At 44.4% G+C, this 22535-nt stretch overlaps 1 protein-coding gene across 1 annotated transcript; it reads right to left on the bottom strand. All coding sequences in view use genetic code 11, as the record gives it.

The window, feature by feature from the left end:
* Positions 1–7: 7 nt before the first annotated feature.
* EGR_09970 (Discoidin domain-containing receptor) lies at positions 8–19959 on the bottom strand (the record flags this gene model as incomplete). The annotated part of the gene is made up of 13 exons (XM_024499219.1): positions 8–107; positions 304–667; positions 1552–1932; positions 3068–3526; positions 7406–7486; positions 13514–13786; positions 14579–14791; positions 14868–14937; positions 15610–15797; positions 16016–16384; positions 16454–16604; positions 19567–19650; positions 19735–19959. The coding sequence occupies 13 exons, from the start codon at positions 19957–19959 to the stop codon at positions 8–10; spliced, it is 2958 nt and encodes a 985-aa protein (XP_024346365.1).
* Between the last annotated feature and the right edge of the window lie 2576 nt (positions 19960–22535).

The following is a 22535-nucleotide window of genomic DNA, read 5'->3' as shown; positions in this document are numbered from 1 at the left end:
GCCAGGTTTAAGCGGCCGTTGTCGGAATGGGCTCGCGTAGCCATGCACACCAATCATAGAAATCTGAGAATAAAAAATTGACGCTGGTGTGATCTGCAGGACCAAATCTAGGCGGAGGAATAAGGGGAAAGATGGCAAATTGTTCGACAAGTGTGCTCACAACTCATGGCATCATCAGCAGCAGTTCGGATACACATATGGATTGTTGCTTTGTATATGGGAGTGTGGAGGATGAGGGGAGGGGAAAGAACAAAGAATTTCGACGGAATGCAAGAGCACACATCGCCCCATCCAGCCTTTCACCGCATCTCGTGTGGCGGTAAAGTGTCGATCGATTTTAAGGTGTCGAAGAGTCCATTCTTGGAGTGCGAGGGTAGCATGGAAAGCGAGGGGACAACAGCATCGCCAAAACCACTGGAGCAGGACACTATGAAGGGGAAGACACCGTTTCCATTCACCACGTTGCTGGCAGTGCTTGTGCCAACTAGCATCGCGGTGGGCTGGAGAAAGACGTCCTGTCCGGCGGGTGACTGGGCGGTGGGGTAGGCTGTGGGCTGTGACGCAAATATGAGACCTCCTGTACCTCCATGGATAGAGGGGGGACGCATGGGATAACCCGACTGACCGCTTATCAGTGAAGCGCTAGCATACTCGGCCATCGAGCTATCTGGAGGGAAGACAACGTCCTACTTAATACGTGCCAGTAGAGGTTCTTATTTGTTGCAGCAAGTAGGAGTGTGCAAACAGGACCAGTTACAAGTTGGCATTGTCTGTTATTCCCCTTTTGGCGTTCAAATAAACCACCAAAAGTATGAATGAGTTCATTTAAAGTTTCATTATGACTACAATCATCGGTAAAGTGTGGGGCTATGTTGCACCAGTGAGACAATGCAACGTTAAGCCACGCAATCCCAAAAATTCAATTCCGAAATTTTCTGCGACAATCAAATGTTCGTACTATATTAATTCCCTGAATTATTTCCATTCCAGTCCTATCTCTCAACTCTTACATCTCCCCAGTTTTACTCGCTGATCAAATAGTTGACGCTTCAAATTAATCAAAGCTGTCTGTTGCCTCAGTTCAGCTTAAAAAATCAGATGAAATATGAATTAGGTTTTATTACTCGTGGCGCAAAATTTACGATCCTCTGGGGACATCAGATTAAGATAAATGGACCATCAGTGGACAAAACGCTTCGACGAATTTGCAATTCCAGTCCAAGAGTCTAAAACTCAACGAATTTACCAGATCTTCACACACCAACCGACACGCATATGTTGAGTGAATTAGTGTTGTTAATGATCCTTAAAGTCGGGTTTGTGTCGAAGAAGTAATACCGATTAAAACACTTTAAAAATTACCAAATTGACGTAGGACGAAGAAAGACATTTCCAGGATTTTGACAAATACAACGTTCACTAAAAGTTGGAATTGAACTCCACTGATCCATATCAATGCAAACATAAGCCATTAAGGTCAGTAAATAATACTTTAGCTAGTGTAAGTTTTAGTGACTCATTGAGGCAGAAGAAACCCAATGAAGAGCTCACCAGTGTGAGTACTTGCAATCATGGGCGCGTTGGCAGCAGCGCTACTGTTGGCAAGGATGGATACTGCGGAAGAGGCGGCGTATGGATTCACTGTGGAGCTGGGTCGGTGGTTGCCGCAGCTAATACCGGATGTAGGGGTGATGGGCGGGAGAGGCGGTAGTGGCTGATCAGGCGGCGGTGGTGGTGGTGGCGGGGGCGGAGGGGGTTGGAACAAAGACGCTGCTGTGGTACCCGACATCGTTAGATGCGGTGCTCCATTGTTCGTAGAAAGTGTCCCAAAGCCCGCAGTCGGTTGAAGCAGAGGTCGGAAGACGGGATCATATGTCGACGCTTGTGGTTGGTGTTGCTGCTGCATCAGATGCAATGCTTGTAACATCCCGTCTAAAATGCAGGAATTGCCCCAATTCTGTTTACTTCAAGAAGTTAAGTCATTAACCACTCGGGATTAACACAGCTCCCTATCCTAAGAAAGCAAGAAAATATGAAGCTTACAAAAACCTAAAGTATGTCGAGCGGTTTGATGCTATTCAAAATAACAAGAGAATGTGGTTATAATAGTGAAAACAAAGCAATAGATGGAAGCTACCCACATAATTTTTTGATTATAGTAACGTAACTGAATCATGAAAGTACTCATTTATAGAAAAAACCCAAAGATAGCCTCCCGTTTGTGTTGGTGCCGCATAATTCACCTCCTTTTAAGAGGATTAGGGACTAGTTAAGACCCTGCTTTCCTAGTAATGATATCTTTTGATTTCCTGATTATGTTTGAGCTAATTAAAACAAACGGTATGAAATATTAATTGCGAGAATGGCTTGAGTCTCTATGGTCGAATTATGGAACTAGGCAGACAGGCGATAAACCAAAAGGTTATTGTTGGTTTTGTATAAGCCAATGAATGTACTAAGTTGTTCGCAGATTTGGTAAAGCAGGCGAATTCTGCAAAGTATGAGCAGCATTTGAATATGAAATGTACCCTGCTACTGTTGCTGTGACTGCGGCGACTACAGCTGCTGCTACTCAGCCAAGTACGAACTGACTCAACACACGAACAAAAAATCGTTCTTATCTCGGCGATTTGTTTAAGAAATTGAAGAAGGGGTTAGAGCAGGATACAGTGGGGGTGATTCACACACTTTAGTGCCTCTCTCAGACACACCAACTCAATCCGAGCTAGCCCTTTTCGTTTCCTTAAAATCGACAAACTTGTCCACTCACCCACCCACACGCACATAATCAGTAGTTTTGCGCATCACTTTTACCAGCCATTTACCATAGTAGTCACCGAGATCTCCTGTGGCGATTACTTCTTACAAAATTTCCCTTGATACACTATAATAAAACCTTAGACCTTCGAGAACGGGGTATTGTTTCAAAAAAGTAAACAACAAACCAGAATGACGAAAAACTTAAAAATAAGCCCAAATACAGATGAATTTGGTGAAAAGATGATTATACTAGCCTTCATGACATATAGCAGGTTTAGCTTTCAAACATGGTAACCACGGAACTCACCGTTTCCATTGTAGGGAGAACACATATCGACCGGTTTGCTAGGAGAGGAGATGTCACTGGCAGCCATGGTGTTGGCCAGACAGAAAGCACTGGTGGGCGTGGCTCCACTGAAAGCTAAGAATCTTCCATCTCCACCAGTTATCAGGCCGTTGTTTTCCAAGAGCTTCGGTTTTTTTGTACTATTACTACCGCTACCACAGTCGCCACCATCGGTACCTCTCTCGGCAGTGACCTTACTCAACAGGGCTCGATTAGCATGAGAGCCACCGCGACAGAGGCGGCAGAGGACGTACACAAAGACACTGACCACGAGAACCAATCCTACCACGCACACGGAGCCGATAATAAGAGACAGGTCTGTGGATTCCTCCAATGAAGGCGGCTGGGCTTGAGGAATGGGCGAGGAGGAGGAGGCCTCGACCTGCTGCTGGGATTGGTTGACGGGACTTATCTCTGAAGCTTTGAAAATTGCCGAAAGAGGGCGTCAGAATGATGGAATTTAACCAAGTGCATTATCAGGCAAAACAATATGTTGTCAATTATTGGGGAAACAGCTGAAATCATGTAACAACTTTCGATTTAGATATACCCTTTGGAAAATAAGAGGACGAAATCAAGAAATTATTTTCAAAGCTACTACCTACTCCATTATATATTTTTGCTTATTTTACTTTACAAAAATCCGTTCTACTTTGCCTATTCATTATCAAAATTTCCTGGATCCAACCCAATGCAAAAATTAAGAGTTATCTGGTCGAATTAGGCTTTTATGTTTAAAATAACCCCAACGAAAATTACCTTAGTAGTCTACCAAATCCCCAAGTTCAACTTCAAGCAGTCTTAGTCCAACACCCCCCTCACGTTCAAAACAAAAGGGCAAAAATTTGATTTACTGAGATAAAATTAAAACCAGCAAAAAAGTTGAATTCCCTACTGTCTATTCATTTTACGACCTTCAGTAAACAAAATAATGCAAATCCATTGTTGTGTTTTGAAGAACAGTAAGTGAAAACACCCTGTATACGACCCCAAGAGAACTCGCATTCACAGGTAGTCTGTTCACCGTTCAGAACACCAGATTACCAGATATCGTAAGAAAGTGAAAAAATTGCTTAATGAAGAAGTGCACACCGAAATTTCAAGTACAGGAGGAACATTCCCTTTTTATCTCCAAATTGAAAATGACAGTTCTAACCGAGAAAAAACTTCGTATTAAGACCAAATTCCACGCAACTATGCGAGATAGCTTTACTGTGCATTTCAAAGAGACAAGAATTCAACTAGTAAACTATTCTTTTAAATATTGCTAATAAGATGTAAGACTTAAATTGCTTTTTTACAAGAAAAATGAACGGATAACGCGATGGCTGAGCTTCACGACTAATGGCAGCTACAGGAGACAAAAATAATCAAATTTCAGTACAAGTTACGTGATCGTTTGTAAAAGCACACAATCGGAGTCTCAAATGCAAGTTAATTTTTTTATTTTCCCCACATATGGACAAAAGCAATCTAATTAAATCGGGACGGGTGGAAACTGAAACGATTGTGAATTGCTTAAATTAAAACTGATAATTTTTTTTCTAGAGCCCCTTTTTTGTCGGTTTCTGCGAATCTCTCGATCCGTCTCAGCAAACACAGAAAGTGACTTTCGCATACAAATTATTCAAATCACGCGAAACTTGAGCAATATTTTTAGTTTTGGACATGTGGCAATCTCACCGATGGCGATGAAAACAGGGAAAAATGTTTAGAGTTCACACCCATTTCCGTTTATCCTGTTGAAATTTCCGGTCATCCCACAAATCCAACTTCTGCGTCAAGCACGAGTTGCATTTACATTCGCTTCATTTCGCGCATTTTTGATTGTATGTAGGGAAACAAAAAAACATGGCTAAAACAAAAGCCTCAACCTGCCAGAGAGGGGCAGTATCTCACCTGAATGGAATGGCAACTTCAATCCGCGGTAGTGCCCTGCTGTGGGTTGGTTGAAAAATTGACGCTACTTCACAAGAACGTGGCATTAAAGCGGTGCACAAGCAAAGTAGGAAAATCCCGTGTAAGTACACACCATAAATCACAATTTCATTGCTGGATACATTTCCCGCAATTTGTGGCAAATGTAGGGGAAATACCAATTTTAATAGAGGATTAGCCATTCTGGACATTCCCACCCCACATTTGCATGAGTATTTGTCAGGAAAAAGACATTTGTGACATAACAATGTTGACATGTTACCGACCCAGTCCTGAAAAGACATTGACAATGTAGACACCCCACAAAAGTAAGAAATTCGGACCTCCTCGTTACATGGGGATGCTCAATAACTTTACTAAGTCATCACAAAGTCATGCTACATAAATTTTCTCACCGCAAATAACTTAGACCCACCAACACAATTCTCAACTAGATGTGACCTTAAGAAAGATGATTCAATAAAATAAACTGTCTAAACATATCACGCCGGACAGTTACGATTGCCTAGCACATGGCATTCAGCCAGAAGCTGGGGGCTTCGGTTTCAATATGTCCCCAGCGTGTACCAAATGCAATCCAAATAAATTTTAAAAAGTTTCGGTGTTTGTGTGGAACTCGAAAGTGCATGTGATTTATACCCATGTATAATATGTGTACCCTGGGTTAAAATACAATCCAAATTCACCTACGACACTCATCCGCGTGTGTATATATGCAATTTGGCAGTAGGGTGGAGCGCATTTGTAAAATGGGGAATTTGGGGCGAAGGGCAGGCGGAGGGGCAAAGCAGGCCTCACACACGCCGGATCAGTTGGGGGGAGGGGGGATAACCCACTGCACAAGATGGCACCAATGACACAGGCAGGAACGACCTCGTGGAGCCATAAATGTCCCACCACACATACATATTCCCTCCTCAGGATAGCGAGATAAATTCTCGCAAGCCGACGAGGGAGGCTGACTAAAGAATGGTGGGTTTGCGTGTCCGCCTAACCGGGTAGCGAAGTGATCGTGGAGAGTGGAGTTTAAACCCCCTCACACCCGTATATACGAAATTCTCTTTTAATGCCTCTTGCATGACAACGAATAGCGTTGTGGCGTGTTGATTTTATCGCGCATGCAGGCGGCGATCGCGGTGTTCGGCACCGCCGCACCCAACTATGCAATTGAAGGCACGCAAATTCAAAGCCTCGTAAAGACTACCTTATCTCATTATTTGGTCTTAGCGATGATCAAGTGGTTGTTAGGGGTGAGAATCCACATCGGAACGGTAGAAACTGGTCATCTGAAATATTCCCACGACATGTTTGCCGCATAAAGTAGTTAAGGCATCCCTGCTTAAAATGACTGCCTGACAAATGGATGCTGGAAGTAGTGTATGGGGTGATTCACGCCCATTCTTTAGAGTTGAGGCTGTTTTTAATCCACCCTAAATTAACGGTTTATGGAGTGGTGAATAAATGGCGTGGGCAGCTTAGCTTCTACACAGCCATGAGACATCCTGTAGGAACCGTTAGGGGGGGGGGACTCCAAACTTAAAGTAGAAACAGCTCCAGCTAGAAGGCAACAGAGGGCACTCAGGTATCTACATATGACGACTACAATTTCTCTTTCCCTCGACGGACATTTTTTTTCTCTTTGTAATACCCGACATGATTAATGTGTCCGATTTTTCCACACTGCAATGCCTCGACGACAGTATCTGAACGAACGAATTTCTTCTGTCGAATAATTGAAGGCCGTACCTTTTGTGAAGGAAATGACAGCCTAGATGCAAAATCTTTCCCGCTAAATCAGCCATCTAAAGACATCTGTTGAGGTTTTCACTGGACGCTACAATTATAAAGAAACTCAGAAGCCATGATGGCAGATGGAGAATACTAAATAAAAGAAGCCGCAAACTTTGACATATGGCACATTATTAATAAATAAATAATTTGGGATTTATATAAGGAATAAACGAGGCTTGAAGTTATTCAACAGGCTGTTTAGTCATAAACATAAATGACGCTGGTGGAGCTGTTCGCATAGACAGGACAGACTTCGAGGCATCCCACGACGACGCTATGGTGGTGAAAAATGGATTATGAAGGGAGTGAGCTCACGAGTGGGTGGTCCAAATCTACTAACTGAGTTGATAGGATAGGACGGCCCCTCCCCCAGCTAGAATGTTTCGGCCGAACTGGTCTGGACTTAATGCCTCTTGGGACTCACGAAAGGATATATTCTAGAGGGAGTGGGGGGGGGAGCGCAAGGGTTGGTAATCAAAGCCACTTACCATTACCACACATCAGAAATGCTTGATAATGATGACGTGTGGCCTTGGTCACAAGCTATCATGAGGAAACACAGCAACTCACGTTTCGATGACTGGAGCGCATGTAATGAGGTCTGCGGCAAATCGCTATTCTTCTCCTCGTCTATGTCCACTATCAGCAGAGCTGTAAATATCGAGAAAAAGTAAAAATTTTGGATCAAATAAGTTGAGTGAAGTTTTTGTGGACGGAAGGCAGATGATTATTTAGCCCCTTGGTAAGCCAGTCATTAGGATAATTATAGGTCACAGAACGTTAAGGCGTCATAAAATTATTATCGCCTCCTAGTAGCAGGGATCCATGAAATTATGGGGATGCTACAATGAAAGTTAGGGGGAGGGGAGCTTATGGCACTCTGTTGGAATAAAAAAGGAAGAAATTTATGAAGGTGGAAGAATTTCACTGTAGAACCACGAAGCCCCACATCAAGAAATTGCGGCGGAAGGAAGTAGAGGCCTTCCGTTTTCCTACTGACGCTTTGCTTCTTTAGCCGGAAATAAACAGTGCTGGAGAGCGAAAAAGGACTCATTTTCTCCCTTGAGAGCATGCAAGTGTACACGCACGGATGCGCATGAAAATTTCCGGCTCACGAGCCTCTCTCGCTCTCGCCACGCATCACCACCAGCACTGTTGCTGCCCTAATCACTCGCGCTCCGCCACCGTTGCAGTTACCTCCACTAGTTTAGGGTCCTCGATAGCTTGATGCCTTATCAGTTTAAAATCCAAATTCTCATGTCCCAGTTTTTTTAAACTACTTGGAGTTGAATTATCCTTCGCTCTGTCTTTAGTATTGTCCCTCTCCTCCCATCCTCTAAGGTCTTTTCGTTGTCGCTCAGCGTGAGCAAGATGCTGTTCGAATAATTTGAAATTGGACTTTTACATCCGGCTAGTTGACATTTCATTTTTTATTCAAACGACAGTTTTTTGAGCAGTCAGGGCCGAAACTCGTTCTACATTCAACGCAAACTGAACATGAGCGAGGGCTATAGGGGCTACCACAACCAGTTTCGTGTGTCGACTCAGGTAAGTCAGTCATGATGCACCGTCTGTTTAAAAAAGCCAAGTTACTCATTTAGAGGAAACCAATCTACTCTGAGATGAACCGTAATTTAACAATTATCTAGAGGAAAAATATATCTGATTCCTTGAGTTAAATAAATTAAACAAAGTCTTATTGGTTGAATAAAAGCAAAGTTTCTCTGAGGTCTGCTCTATCAGGAGTGAGTCGAAGAACCACAAGGAGCTGAATAAAGTCAAGTTATGTGACAGGTATGCAAATTGGGCTGATGTTGCTACCCACCTCCAGGGTTGTAATCACCCTCGACACTGAAACAAACTGAATTTACATAAGAATCAACTGTGGCATGCAAACCAACCGATTCGCGGAACGTGGCAACTGATCTATTCACCCATCTTAATCCGGAATAGCATGTTATTTTGGTATCCCTTGAAATGGGTAAAACCTGGCTTTAGATTGGCCACTGTACCAAAACAAATAGACATGCAGTCTGTGTCTCGATGATGTACGACTGTTATTCCGGCTTCGTATCATCCAAATCACCTACACACGTCTGTAGATGCAACAACTGTATACCGACCTATGTCAAGTTGTCAAAGGACCTTTGGGTACTATCATGGAAGAGCTAATGCCTCTTACAAAATTTCGGAGTCATGTAAATCAACGAGACTGGTTTAAGGGGAAGCGGTGAGAAAAAGAAGGCGAATATGCACGAGGGACTCCATTTTTCGTGAAGCAGACACGATTGACGACTTCTAAATTGCATTAAATCGTTTCTTAACCGCTTTGCTTCCAAGTAGATTTGATGACCGATGAGTTAAAGTTAATCGGTGTGAATTTCACCCAGCTGACGAGTGCGCGCGTCGGACATGAAGAATCCCAGGAGTCGCAGATGGCCATGTAAATTTAACTAATGTTGTTATCTGCATGCAAGGTGTGTGCAAAATTTTTTTATTTAACTACATATACCATTTGGTGGGTCTTCCAAAATAAGCGGTGCTTTCACACACACACAACTATTATTCCAGACCTAGGGGTTGACACAATACTCGTGTTTGTGTGTGCGCCATACATTGGTAGGCAAGTGATTTCGAAAGGAGCAGTCACAGGCTCTGATCCTGACAGCTCACCGTCGACAACAGACACTGAGAAATTAGGTCCTTATGCCCACCGAAAAGGCAAAGACAGAAAGGCATTTTTGTGCATTTTTTGCACGCATCAAGTTAATCAGAACAAATTAAGTGGTTCGGATATTCGGGCAGTGGTAAAAAGATGCTATTAACAACTGAAACGACAATGCCTGTAAACTACCTGAAAAAAGTTCGTTACGCAGCTGTCTACTCTACTTGCATTAAAGTGTCAATCAAGTGAACACCTGATACCGCCTCCACATCTCTACTGGCTGAAGAGAGCCCAAATAGACATGTCCAGAAGCAATGAGGTGGCCGCTAAATAACAAGAAGGACTTCAAACCGTATCCCCACAAAACTATTTTAAGCCCCGTCCTTCACTGTATAACTCTACATTTGGGCTAGTGTTCTTACGACTAACGATGGACACACGAGATGGTCAGCACGTCCCCCTTCCTCAAATACAGTTCTCAAACTGGCTGAAACTCCAGATCCAGAGAAATTTCCAAGAAAGATCAGTGATGCTGCAACCAAACATCTCAGCTGCCTGCAACTTCGATTGCTGGCACTATTAGTTGATGGGCGTTTTTGCTTACAGCACCGACTACATTGTGATGGTCAACGCGGGAGGCTGACCAAGAAGGAACGCCGAGGACGCCGCTCGAAAGGGGAGCTATGCAAAACTTCAATTTGGTCCTATGGGTACTGAAGGCTACGCTTTTGTACCCCTGTTGGGAGGCATGGGCTTGGGTCATGTCATTAGCCCCTTAGCCCTTCTATACCTCGGCAGTATATGTTCTGCCCTGGTGTCATGTCTTTTTTAGACTTCAGGGAAGACTCGTGGTGCAACAGCTGCGTTAATCTTACTACCATTTTATTAATAAATCGAAAGTAATTATCCATTACTAACGTTAGCCTATTAACAAATTCACACTAACTCCGAAATAAATTAGGTTCTAAAATTCTACATCGTGGAAATGGCGGTGAGCATCAGGCTTGACTACTTCCTTCATTAATTAAGCAGTAATTTACGCGACGGCCACAACGCCGGGTTAATGATGCGAGGAGCTATGGCCGGGACGAAAGAGAAGGGGGAGGGGAAGGTCACGAGGCAACTTCAGGATAAATTCTCAACCGCCTTTTGCCCTCCGTCCATAAAAACGGGCGTGTGTTAATTGCACTATCGACGACGCGGGCCATATTGTGGATAACGGACCTAGGTTCTGACGACCACGCCTGTCAGGAGAGCATTTAAAGACGGTCCGAGGTATTTCATTGCTCTGCATAATAAGCAAGGAGTCTCTTAACCATTTTTAAGGTAATTTATCACCTATTTTTTGTTATCTTTTGAATTTTTCTCTTAAAGGAACTTCAGGAAAGTACGGACAAACCAATAACTAGTCGCGTCGAGAGCTCAAAACACCGACAATGCGGCTGATGAAGAAGAGGCTAATGCCAATCCAGCAGTGGACGATGGTGAACTTACGGCAGATGTGATGGAAGTGTTGTATCATGCATGCCAAACAACGCAGGACTTGCCGACAAGGCTTAATGCAGATACTACTCTTAAAGTCTTGACACCGGATAGCCGCATGAGTTTTTTGCTCAGAAAAATTACTGCTTTTGGCCATCGTAAGCACCTAACACAATTGTAATAAACAGTGGCAGAAACTAAAGTAAGTAATGATGAGGTGGTTCAGAATTACGCACTTAAGATGATTTCTCAGCGTCCGTCTTGGGTAAGCTAACAAAGGTGCGGAAAACTTCCTCCACAATCCAGATTAACGAGCTTCCTCACAGTAAGTCCTATTGCGGACCACAAGAGGTGAAGTGAAAGCGCGGATTATGGCATGTGACAGGTGGCACGCACAGCAAGACGTGTGGCCTGAGGGGGCACAGAGGGAAGGCGAGGCGTGGAGAGAACCTAGTCATCTCGGGCATAATCCATGAGGTGAAATGGACAGGGCCAGCCATGATCCAACCTGACCTCTCAAAATGTTAAAACGGTATGTACGTGCCCATTTTCAAAGCCCCAGTGGGTGGGCTACATATATATACCTCCCGCTTCCATGATTCAGGAGTCTTGAAGACGACTTTTGTACGGACATAATCATGGCATCCTGGGTATCCTGCCTGCAAGTTTCTTCGGTTCTTCGTAAGCACGGACGCACCAAATCTTATGTGCGGCGTAAATACTGGCTATGAAGGTCCAGTTTATTCATCTGTCAAGGTTAAATTGGTTTGGAATTAGGTATATCTTCTCCAATGTCCAATTAGTTTATTACTTTTTACAGCCCAGTATCGTACATCGCCCGCTCCTTCTCAGCTCGCGTGCATAAAAGTCTCGAAGTCGCCATACTCTAAGGGTTCGGAAGAAAAACAACTATATTTAAAACTAATTTCCATCGGTTAGGCTAACAAATGATGTATTCTGGATAAAAATGGCAGTCATGATGCACAGTACCAACTGTCACGATTTCTATGCGGACAAGTCGCACTCAATTAGTGACTTTAAAATTGATTGCTGAGGAATGCCCTCCCAAGTGTCTAGGATGTTAGGCCTTGTAAAAAGATCCCACATACATGACTACAGTTGTTCAAATAGCAACTGAAAGATAAATTCTGACAGGAGACAGTGGAATAAGGGGAATGGTGAGAAGAGTGGTTGATTAAGCCTGGGTAAAGGATACAGTTGCCCCCACACATTCCAGCCTCGAGGCGCACTAATCCCACAAACGACGACGACGCTGAGAGAACACAGTGAGTCATATCACATCGGTTGCAGTCGCATTCCCAGACGAGTATTTGCGTGTGTGGGTGTAGCGTCGTTGACGTTGATGTACTGAGGAGATTAAAGCCACCCCCTCCCATTCCACAGCCCCTCGTTCCCCCATCACCACCATCACTCAGAGGCAGCAATGTAAACGTTCAAAGTTGGTGAGCTTAAGTAGAATGCAAGGGACTTTAAATAGCAACTCAAGTGGCGTCGCAGTGCATAAAACCGCTACAATCTAACCACTGATAAAGCTTATTTTTGTACACTCCCTCTTCGTCGGTTGTTGAGTCAAAAAAAAGACCATCATCGACAGCCGCATTCACCTAGTGCGTGTGCCACAAAATGTGTCCCTCTTGTGTTGAAATTTTTGAAATTTTCACGAAAAAACTGCAATCATTTTTTGAAGCATTTGACCTTTATGCAATGGCACAAGTGAATGCCTTATTTTCAAACAAATGAAGATGTAGTAGGCCATGGAGGTGGTTGAACGACCACCCCTTATTCTATCAACTGGACTAAAATGTCAAGTTTCATAACACTGAAGTGGATTTTTTGGATTTGGCTGTGAAGCTATTTTGTTGGTGGCCCCGAAATTGGAAACCCACTGACTGCGCCAGGGAGGATAAAGGAGAGGCAAGATTTTGACCCGAAAGTGATGTACACCTTGAACGAATTCCAGTGGCCCAACAGGATTCGGATCGGAGGTGGACGCAAAAGGCTCGGCTTCGCACAGAAAAAAAGTGGCATTAGGAAGTTAAAAAGTAAACAAGAATGATCACAGGATTCTTTTTTTAGATGCTAGAAGAATGACACGTGGAGCGGAGAATGTGATAGGGACTAGGGGTTCATCATGACAGACGTACATTGACGACCGCCAGAGGTGTCGGGACATCCACTGAGGCAAGTTCTACCCCAGCTTAGCAATAATAAGCATTGGTGGAGAGTAGGTTTTGAATTATACAAATTTTTGGTTGGAATACGCCTAGGCACCAACGAGAACATCAAAGAATGTCACGTTTACGGTTGATGGCAAAATCTGTGCTGATCGGAGTTTATTTATGAAGGACTGTAGGAAGACTAGTTAAATCCACCATTTGTAAACAAATGGTGGATTTATAAATGTCCATTATTCAATGTCGGTAGCTGAAGTGTTTGAATCTTCGGAGAGATTTGGAAATTTTACGAGCAAATGCATGCGTACACGCATACCAAGAATGTGGCATACTCACATGAGTTAAATGCAATCTCGGAGAGAATGATCCAATCCCTGTCGAAGGTGAGAACGACCCTCACGAACCGACCCACTCGCCCTTGCAACGGAATGACCACCCAAGTGGGCTGGGTGGAGGAGATGTTCCGTGGATGCGAGTGTAAAACGGGCGAAGCGTAGCGGTCAAAGTGCTTACCGCCTACGCTAAACTGGACCAGCGCCTGTTTGAACACCGCGACGTTCTCCGCAAACGAGTTTAGGGCATGGATCCGCAACTCCGAGAAATGGCGAACTGAAAGGCAAGACCGATGACTCCTTCATACGGTTCCGCAGCTTATTATGCAGAATTTCCGTATAGGTAAATTTATCTTGAAAGTATGCTATTTATGATCAGGGTCCGCTAAACGCGTAGATATGATTGGTTAAGCACTTCCAAAGAGGCTAAAACTCAAGCTATTTCAAAAGCTGGTTATTGTTTGCATCGTAAAAATGTGTGGAAGCCCAGCCTTTCTACCCACCAATAGAACACAAAAGAACTGCAAGAGATTATGAATGGGTAGTCTCCTTTAGAGACGCTGTCGTTCCCCAATCCAGGATGATGCCGAGGGGAGCAACAGTCCACTTTGAGGTCAAAAGGGTTATCATTATTCCCCCAATCACCTACCGACGGTGGTTTTCAAGCAGACTTCCTGATGGCATCGATTAGTGGTATGGGCCTACAGCCAAAATTCCCGCAAAACTCACTTGCAAAACGAAAAATGTCTTTGTCTGCGCCGCATTCTTATAGACGTTACCACGACACATGATAACAATGCTGTTAAGTTGGCCTTGAAGGTATTTAAATAACCTCGATAGCACCGAACTTGAGGGATTGAAGACTTCATGCATCATAAAATCAAAGTTAGCGTTTTCACCTTCGATGACTCAGCAAGATTGTCATTATTTAATGTAGCTTGCTTATTCCTGCAACAAATTCCCTCCCTTTAAATGAAGTCTCACTGAAGGAACAGGTGCCTGAAATAGAAGGTCGACTCATATTGACGGAAGCCCCCGTATCGCTGTAAACCGCATTGACACAGTCTACCAGGTGAAAAATCTCTACTGCGGTCTGGAACCACGGGGCCATACTTCAATCGCCCATGTGAAGAGTAGTGCTTTCGCAAACGAACTCCGCCTTTGTGATTGGCGAGGAGGATGAGGCGAGCATCTGTGTCAATATAGCACGCCCGTCTGTTGAGTCGGCTCTCTTTTGCCACCATCGTAGCCACCTTCTCTCGCAAACACAAGCCCGAGTAAACTAAGTGGGGATGACTCATGACCAGTCGTTGAGGCAAGGGGATTCGTCATGCTGGGGAAGAGTTTGTGATGCTTACCATGGTCCCAAATGAGCAACCCCCACGGTGAGAGATGAGAGCGCGGCTTGTCATCAGAGAGGAGAAAGCGCTAAAGCCCGTATACAACTTACAGGTTCGCCCAATCAGAGTTGGACAAGAGTACTCCCCACACAACAGTAGGCAAAGGATGAAGAAAGGATTGTAGATACCACCGCCTACGGCTTGCAATATTAATGCTATCAGCAGCCATATTTACAGTTTGTTGGAATAAACTAAATTCACACAAATTTCTAGCGCATTTTCAAGATTATTACGGCTATGCTTCGTTTGTCATAGATTCCACTCCAATCAACAGCCATTTCCGGGTAATGGAACTTTCCACACCTACAAGTTCCCTCAAAAAAGATGAAGGAACAAAGCCTTTTATACCCAGTAAACAGTTTAGAGCGGCAGCGGCAAAAGACCGTACAGCCATCCAACTCATTCCACAGGAACGAGGCCTCGTTAATGAGCGAAGGATACTGTTAGCTGAAGGGTTCAAAGCCCACAGTGCCTCGGATTGATGGTAAGTACTAACAACGGACCCCTTGGAGCTTAAAAAGCGCACAGGTTGCACAGATTGAGTGAACAAATACACCCCTAAGGGAATATGACACTGCAAACGAATGAAACTGTTAGAGTAGTCTACTTAGGTCTATTTATCCTAGCCGCTCGACCCCTAATTGTCATATTTACCAAGGTCTCATCAATCAAAACGACATGGAACTAGTCTGAAGCTAACTCCAACCATGAGGTGCCCACTGATATTATGCAGAGCTTGATAATCAAGACTACGGAGAATAAAAAGTGAGAAGAGTGAATCAACTGAATAATTTAGACGGTGGACAACGTCCTCGTCTCCAGCCTGACACTTGGGCAAGTGAGACTGTGATGGACGGAAAAACCCATGTTGACCAACATTTACAGCACCTTGGACGGGAAATTGGATTTGGAGTGGCAGTGGCCTATCACGAATTGGAAAGCCCCTAACATATGCATGGGACATGTCAAAGCCTGGCTTGAAGGTCACCAACTGCATCCCGGTGTAACACAAACGCTCATTCATCTCCAGATGTAGCAAAATCATTCAATTTGGTCCAATTGCGCCTATGCTTGGTATCCTCTATGGTTAGTTGCAAAAAACTCACCAGATTGGAAAGTGAACAATAGGGTGACATTGCGTGACTGGCAAGGTGGAGAGAGAGGCGAAAGAGGTAGACCCGATCGACAGAACCAGCCTACCAGACCGCTAAGCGTCTGATGGCTATCCCATTGCATGCTACGCACTGAATAGGGTGCCTCTAAGGCGTTTCGAATCTCGCCGCCGGAGTAGATACGTCGGTCCACTAGAACACCCAAACCATCGGACAGGTGATATCGCTGATCTCCACTGGAAGAGCCGCGCTTGGGAAGACGAAATCCATCGTAGGAGGAGTCATTTAGAGCAGCCCATGTTGGACCTCCACGAGGGCTTTGGTAAACGTCGCCTTCTGGGATCTCATAGTATAAGAGAGACGCTGAAAGGTGGAGGAAAACAATGTACACCATCTCAAAGCTGGACTTGGTCCCAGGAGCACAAGACTCACAATCAAAGGCATGTCCCAGGACTGAGAGTTTCAGACACATTGATTGAGAATAGTCACTTCGGTAAGGTATTATACGAAGACGTTGGGCAGTTATGGGAGGTGAGAGAGGTATCGTCTTTGGTTGAGTGTTGTCTTGGTTTGCCACAATGAGCTAAGAGAAACATAAGGACTGATTAGTATCCGATCGACCAAGTTGCTGTACCGTCGAGATTAGCAGTGCTTTTTAAGGCATGCTCATTTGAATTGCACAATTGAGAGAAAAAGGGAACTATGAGATGGTGAAAAATGAGGTGACAGCAACTTCGGTCATCCGCTTGAAAATTCTACTGCAATTGGTGGTACCAAATCCCACGCGAGTCACATTAACCGTGTCGCTGCAGTGCACAGGCAAACGTGTGGCACTGCAGCTGGTAGGAAGAACATGAAAAGGTTGATTTGAAATTTCAGTTTGCAAAAGGCCAAAAATTGTGACGATTCCACACCGTGTGTAGCAATACTTCTAGATGAAACTAAGGCTTAAAGTGGAAAAGTGCAGGCGGACATGATAAAAATGACATTGGGGAAAGAGACGCAAGGCATGCGCGACATTTGAAGCGCTTACCTTCGAGGATTGTGTTTACATTATGCACCGCTCATTCACCTTTCTCCATTCTCTCTGTCTCTCCCAACCTCTCTCGCTCTCATGGGTATGAGTTTTTGATGAAATTCACGACCACACTAGTGTTTTTTTTGTTCTCTAACGTGCGACACTCGTCTCGATTCACAAATTTCGTACATCTGCAAGTGACAGGTGTGCTTGTGTGTCCGTACATGTTTACGTGCCTCGGTCCATATCCAATTTCCTCACTCCCTCTCCTCCACCGCCACTCTCTTCTCCATATGACTCACATCCCCACCCAGTAACCCACCTTCCCCCCCCCCAAATGGGCCACGCGAAAGGTGAACAAAGCAGGCACACACACGTCAGCGTCGGAGAGGAAGTGCAGACACTGCGTGTGCGCGTGAAGTGTACACACCAGCTGTCACAGTCTCAACGACGCTACTTAACCGATCACCACCAGAAACGTGAAAACGAGATCGTTTTTCCCCATTTATGGAAGAAATTTTCTGACCCCTGTAAGTAATCACAGTTTTATGGCGCAAAATCTATACTGCCAGAGAAGAGTGTCAGCAGGTCCTCCAGTCATAACGCAAAAAAGGCAACGTTATGTCTGAATTACTCAGTCTATCTAGGCAGAAAAAAAAAGCATACACCAAAGTGGAGCACGAAACTTCGGCGTCTTTTAGCATTAGGTGAGTAACCAGCCAAACAGATATTAATACGGATGTTTGTGTTCTGTAGCGAAGGTAGGAGGTGAAGTGGTGATGGAGGGAACGAGGGACGAGGTAGGAAGAAAGGAGTCTCCTTCCGGTTGGGCAATTCGGTCATCACTCCCTCAGAAGTTGTGTGCGAGACGCACACACGCACGGGTGCGCACCCACGTCCTTAAGCGTAGTTGAGTGGGCAAGGCGGAGATGAATTAGCGGCGCCACAACAGACAGCATCTTAAGAACGCGTTTAAATAAGCCGCTATACTGAAACGAGGCGCGAGAATAAGCTATAATGCAGCGCCGCGATGCACATTTTGAAATCTTACTCTTGACAGAGCAACGCTTCAAGAGGTATGGGGATAGTTATGGGAGGCGAGGCCTTTGGGGTTAGGTCAAGTAACTCCCCTGATTAAATGGGATCAATCTTATCGTCGCAAGCAATTAGAACTTCAAAATTATGGGGAAAAGTTGAGATAGGAGTTTTAAAACCTTAGAGATGCCCCATTGTCGAATAGCTTCAATGACTAACGCCAATCATGACCAATGAATGCAAACAATACAACAGGCACAATTATCTGCGACCAAATAGGCTTGAGAGATCAAGATTGCGACGTTAACAATTGCATCTAAGGCTACAAATAACCAACGGGAACACACAGGAGGACCAGGATTTGACACACACACAACACACACATTAGCAGAATTTTTGCCTACCGATTAAAAGAGGCATGCGAGTGAATTCCAGCCTAACGGATGTACCAGGGAGGCGGAATTACTTCCAAAAACATTCCACGTAGTTAATTTACGTGGGGAGGGGAAGGAAGCCTGAGAGAGATTTTGAATCGCTTGACTGTAAAACAGGAAGTGGTTGCCTTTCCGGACGGTGGAATATTTTCAAATCACGTTTCCTGGGATCTAACTATCCAAACCGCCACAATGGTGTTCTAAGAAGAATGTCTACGAATGCTGTATGAGAGTATGGTTTATATCGGATGGCATCGAATGGGAGTTACTTGATTGCGTGTCCACCCCCAAGGTGTCCCACTTGTTAATCGTGCAGTTAATTAATAAGACCCATTCTTTTATTAAAGTTTAGGACTGTAGATCTATTGTTCTTGTTACACTTCCAGATTCAGATGTATAGAATCTCGACTCACACAGGGCCTAAACCTTTTTACCACTTCGAGGAGTATTTGATTTAGGAAACAAATATTTCTACACGAAAAAGGGACCAACATCAACAAAAGCCCGGAACCCTCGAAACCTTCTCAGACAAACGTAGATGGATTGAGCGATACTTTCGGCTTTTTGGGAAAAAAGGGAACGAAATGAAAACATCGATTGTGTGATCACGTGACATGACTATTGTCAGCCTTGCATGAGAGCTCAAACAACATTTGGAGCTGTTCTGGAGTTTAAAGTTGAGGATGAGCAAGTTAAGGGGAGTAGTAATTCAAAAGAATAAAATTTCACACCATGATATCATGAAGCTAACAGACGGGGATGACTATCTCCGCTAAACGACTTTAAATTCACAACGAGTTCTTATTCCCATAGGACAGCGCTACCAAATTTGATCGAGAGTAATGAAATTAGTTCAAACATGTGCGTAACAAAGGGCAATGGAGCTCCCCTAATCCTCCTCGAATTCCTTAAACGTGATTGGCTGATAGGGCAGGCCGAGATATCCTAAGGTTGCATCCTTCCGCCTTCGAAATGCTTGTGGTGGAGGTCAGCCATTATTCCAGAGAAAACACAGAACTCCAGTTTTGGGAGAAGAAATAAAAAAACAAGGAACTCACTTTTGTTCCGTTGTGTGATATGAAGTCGTGCCAACGTCCATCACCGCGCTCATAGCGAAGGAGGAAGTAGGGCACAAAGTGATCCTGCGGGATAAAAAATAAAGAACATTCGCTGGAGTAGTGTGTGAACCATTGATCCCTTCGTTTGCCAAGCTGTCTCAGCCCTACTTTGCATGGAAGATATATCGTCCCAAGGGTATCAGTCTCCGCGGTCGTCTCCACAAACTTCGTGTGGAGCGCTTTGAGGATGGGATGATGTTCTCCGCCACGCTCTGTGTATACCTGGTTCTCGCATGAATAGCGCTTTTTATACTCAAAAAATAAATAAGAATTTATATTTTGGAGACGCGGAGATAATTGAGGGGCCATTGTCATCTCTTCGGCGGGGTGCATGATTTAGTCTGGCTCCGGAACTGGGACGGCGCTTTGTTATATAAACTGGCCGAAAGCGAATTTTCCGTGAGAACGGAACGGTATGCAATAAAAAAAAGACCAGTAAACGACCCCATTCGTAAGCGCTTTTTATGACAGAAACTCTCAGCCCGTATGGGTTAGCACTGTAGTAACCTGAGGGTCAAGCAAGTTGTGCTTTCTCATCTTTGCCTCAAAGCCCTTAGTACCTTCATGTCACACCCTCGGTGTATTCAAAGACTGGCCAACCAGAATTTTCACTCAAGCGGGTCAACAAACCTGGTACTGAGATTCACCATTCGATTGATATTCTAAAGATGGAATCTAGTCTACCACCCCAAAAGCGGAGGGGCTGCACCGAAACTTCGCGGAATACTTTACCGAGAACAGGCAATGTTTCTACATAGTGAAAAATTAATTAAGGAGGAAGATGGGGAAGGGATTCGAGGAAATTACTGAATAGGTGACAAATAGCAGCAGTGATTCAGCACAATGAAACATGCTTGCTGTGTGTGTTCCTCCATAAAAAATGAATTCGAGTGCTGGTTAGGGCCTCTCGCCCAAATGTCACACAGGAGGTATGGAACAAAAACGAGTCACTCTCAGGGCGGTCGTTTTGAAATTAATTGCCAGATGAATACGAGAAATGATTTTAAAAAGGTCAAGAAAACGATTTTAATGATTTAGAGGGCACTCCTCCCCGCCACCCTCATTCTTCGGTAGTGCAGGACGGACGGACAAAGGTGGGGGTACAAAGGTGACCTCTTGCTCCTCTACTCGAAGAGCTTGAAGCTGTGTAGCCCTTAATCGAGGTAGCCAGCTGAAATATACAAACCTTGATGTAACACTAACAATTAAATGAGTAAATAACTTTAACAGTCAGCAAAAAGATGCAAGCAGTAGAAAGAGAAGACCCCTGCAAAAAAAGGAACATTATGCCTTCAACAAAATGAAAACTATAGTCAAACATTAAGCGTTGGATAGTTTTCAAAATTCGCATAGATTTAAGATGATTTGAATGGCCGTCCAACTGAAGTTAAAGCTATTAGGGCACAACAATCATAAAGACTATGTAATATCCAACACGAGTGAGGACTATTGTGTCTTTAGTGTCCTAATAAGTGGAAAGAGAACGGCACAAAGACATGAGACGATACTCGAATGAGAGATAACTAAGGCGATAGTAAAGAACGGCAAAATAAACTGCAGAGGACGCAATAAACTGCTTGTTCAAATCGTCGTGACGGGAAATACAAGGGAAAAAAGTGGTTCCCATGTCGCTAAAAGTTGTCAGAAAAGTTGAATTCCGCCGCGTTTGAAGTAAGAGACTGCAGCCAGTCAACTAGTTGCAACAACTTTCGCCAACTGTTTAGAGCCGATCAGGTATAAAGGGCGAAGAGAGGTGGACATTGCGATAGAGGGATGGTCCCATCTCTTATTCCCCCACTCTCCCATCCCACGTGCCCCAGCTCCCCCCCATCCCCTTCCTCTTTCCGCCTCCTTGATGACTTAACTAGGCTGCGTCTCGTGTGTCGGCGTAGGTAAGGTATTGGGATGGTGAAGTGAGGAAGATACTCGCCCACCCTACAGTCGGTGTGGGGGTTAAATCCTGTCAGTTTGCCAAGGCATTTATCCATCGACGTCCAGTTTACACATGTAAAAAGATGTATTGCCGATAAATCGTGTACAAACGTGTGAGAAACATGCGTCATCTCAAACACATAAGCGCACGTTTGCGCACACACACATGGACAGGACCATACACCACCACGCTTGAGCTCCTGCCTTCGGATACATCTGATGAGGGGGTCGAATGCGTGGCCAAGTCGTGTGTTTGCGTAGGGTAGCCAAATCAAACAGTCCCCATGGCTATTAATCAACCACTCATTACTGAATGCATCTACGACACTCCATTAGAACTCAAAGCGTCCAGATTCTGCCTTTACCTTGAATCTAGCGCTTCTTAAATGCCTTCAAAGTGCTTCCGAACCCGGATATACTTTTCTTTCATATTGCTTTCAAAAGCGGGATTGCTGATATATTTGAATAAACTACCTAGAGTACAAAACAATCCAGAATTTTGATTAATGAGCTTGCTTTCCCTTCAATTGCTCCAAGCACTTTGGCCCTTCCCCCCTTGCAGTCATGACCAGGAAACGGCGGAGACTAATGGCTTTGAACTTTGAAGTATACACTGCGTTCCTTTCAGTTAAAATTTTGGTGTTCCGACGTGGACACGGGGCGCCTACTCGCCTGTGGCAAAACAATCAACATAAAATTTCAGGTCCACTCGCAACTTATGTAAACGCTTTGCCTAAGAGCAAGAGCGCATGTCCGTCCAGCTTCAGGGATTTGCAGGTGGGGGCTGAAGGGTTTTTCTGCCACGACTCGGACCACTGATTTTGACGGCTGTTTGCCCATTCGCCATCCCAACTCCGTCAAAAAAGCTGTCAAAAGAGTAGGTAGCAGACTCTTATCGGAAGTTAACGCAACAAGTTTGAATGCACCCTAGAGTACTCATTTTACTTGCCGAAGTGAATTTGAGTCGACGACTCATT

The sequence above is a fragment of the Echinococcus granulosus genome, assembly GCF_000524195.1.
Source record: "Echinococcus granulosus chromosome Unknown EG_S00180, whole genome shotgun sequence".
Classification (NCBI taxonomy): domain Eukaryota; kingdom Metazoa; phylum Platyhelminthes; class Cestoda; order Cyclophyllidea; family Taeniidae; genus Echinococcus; species Echinococcus granulosus.
Note: the sequence above shows the minus strand (reverse complement) of the source record. Positions and strands in the feature narration are given on the sequence as shown.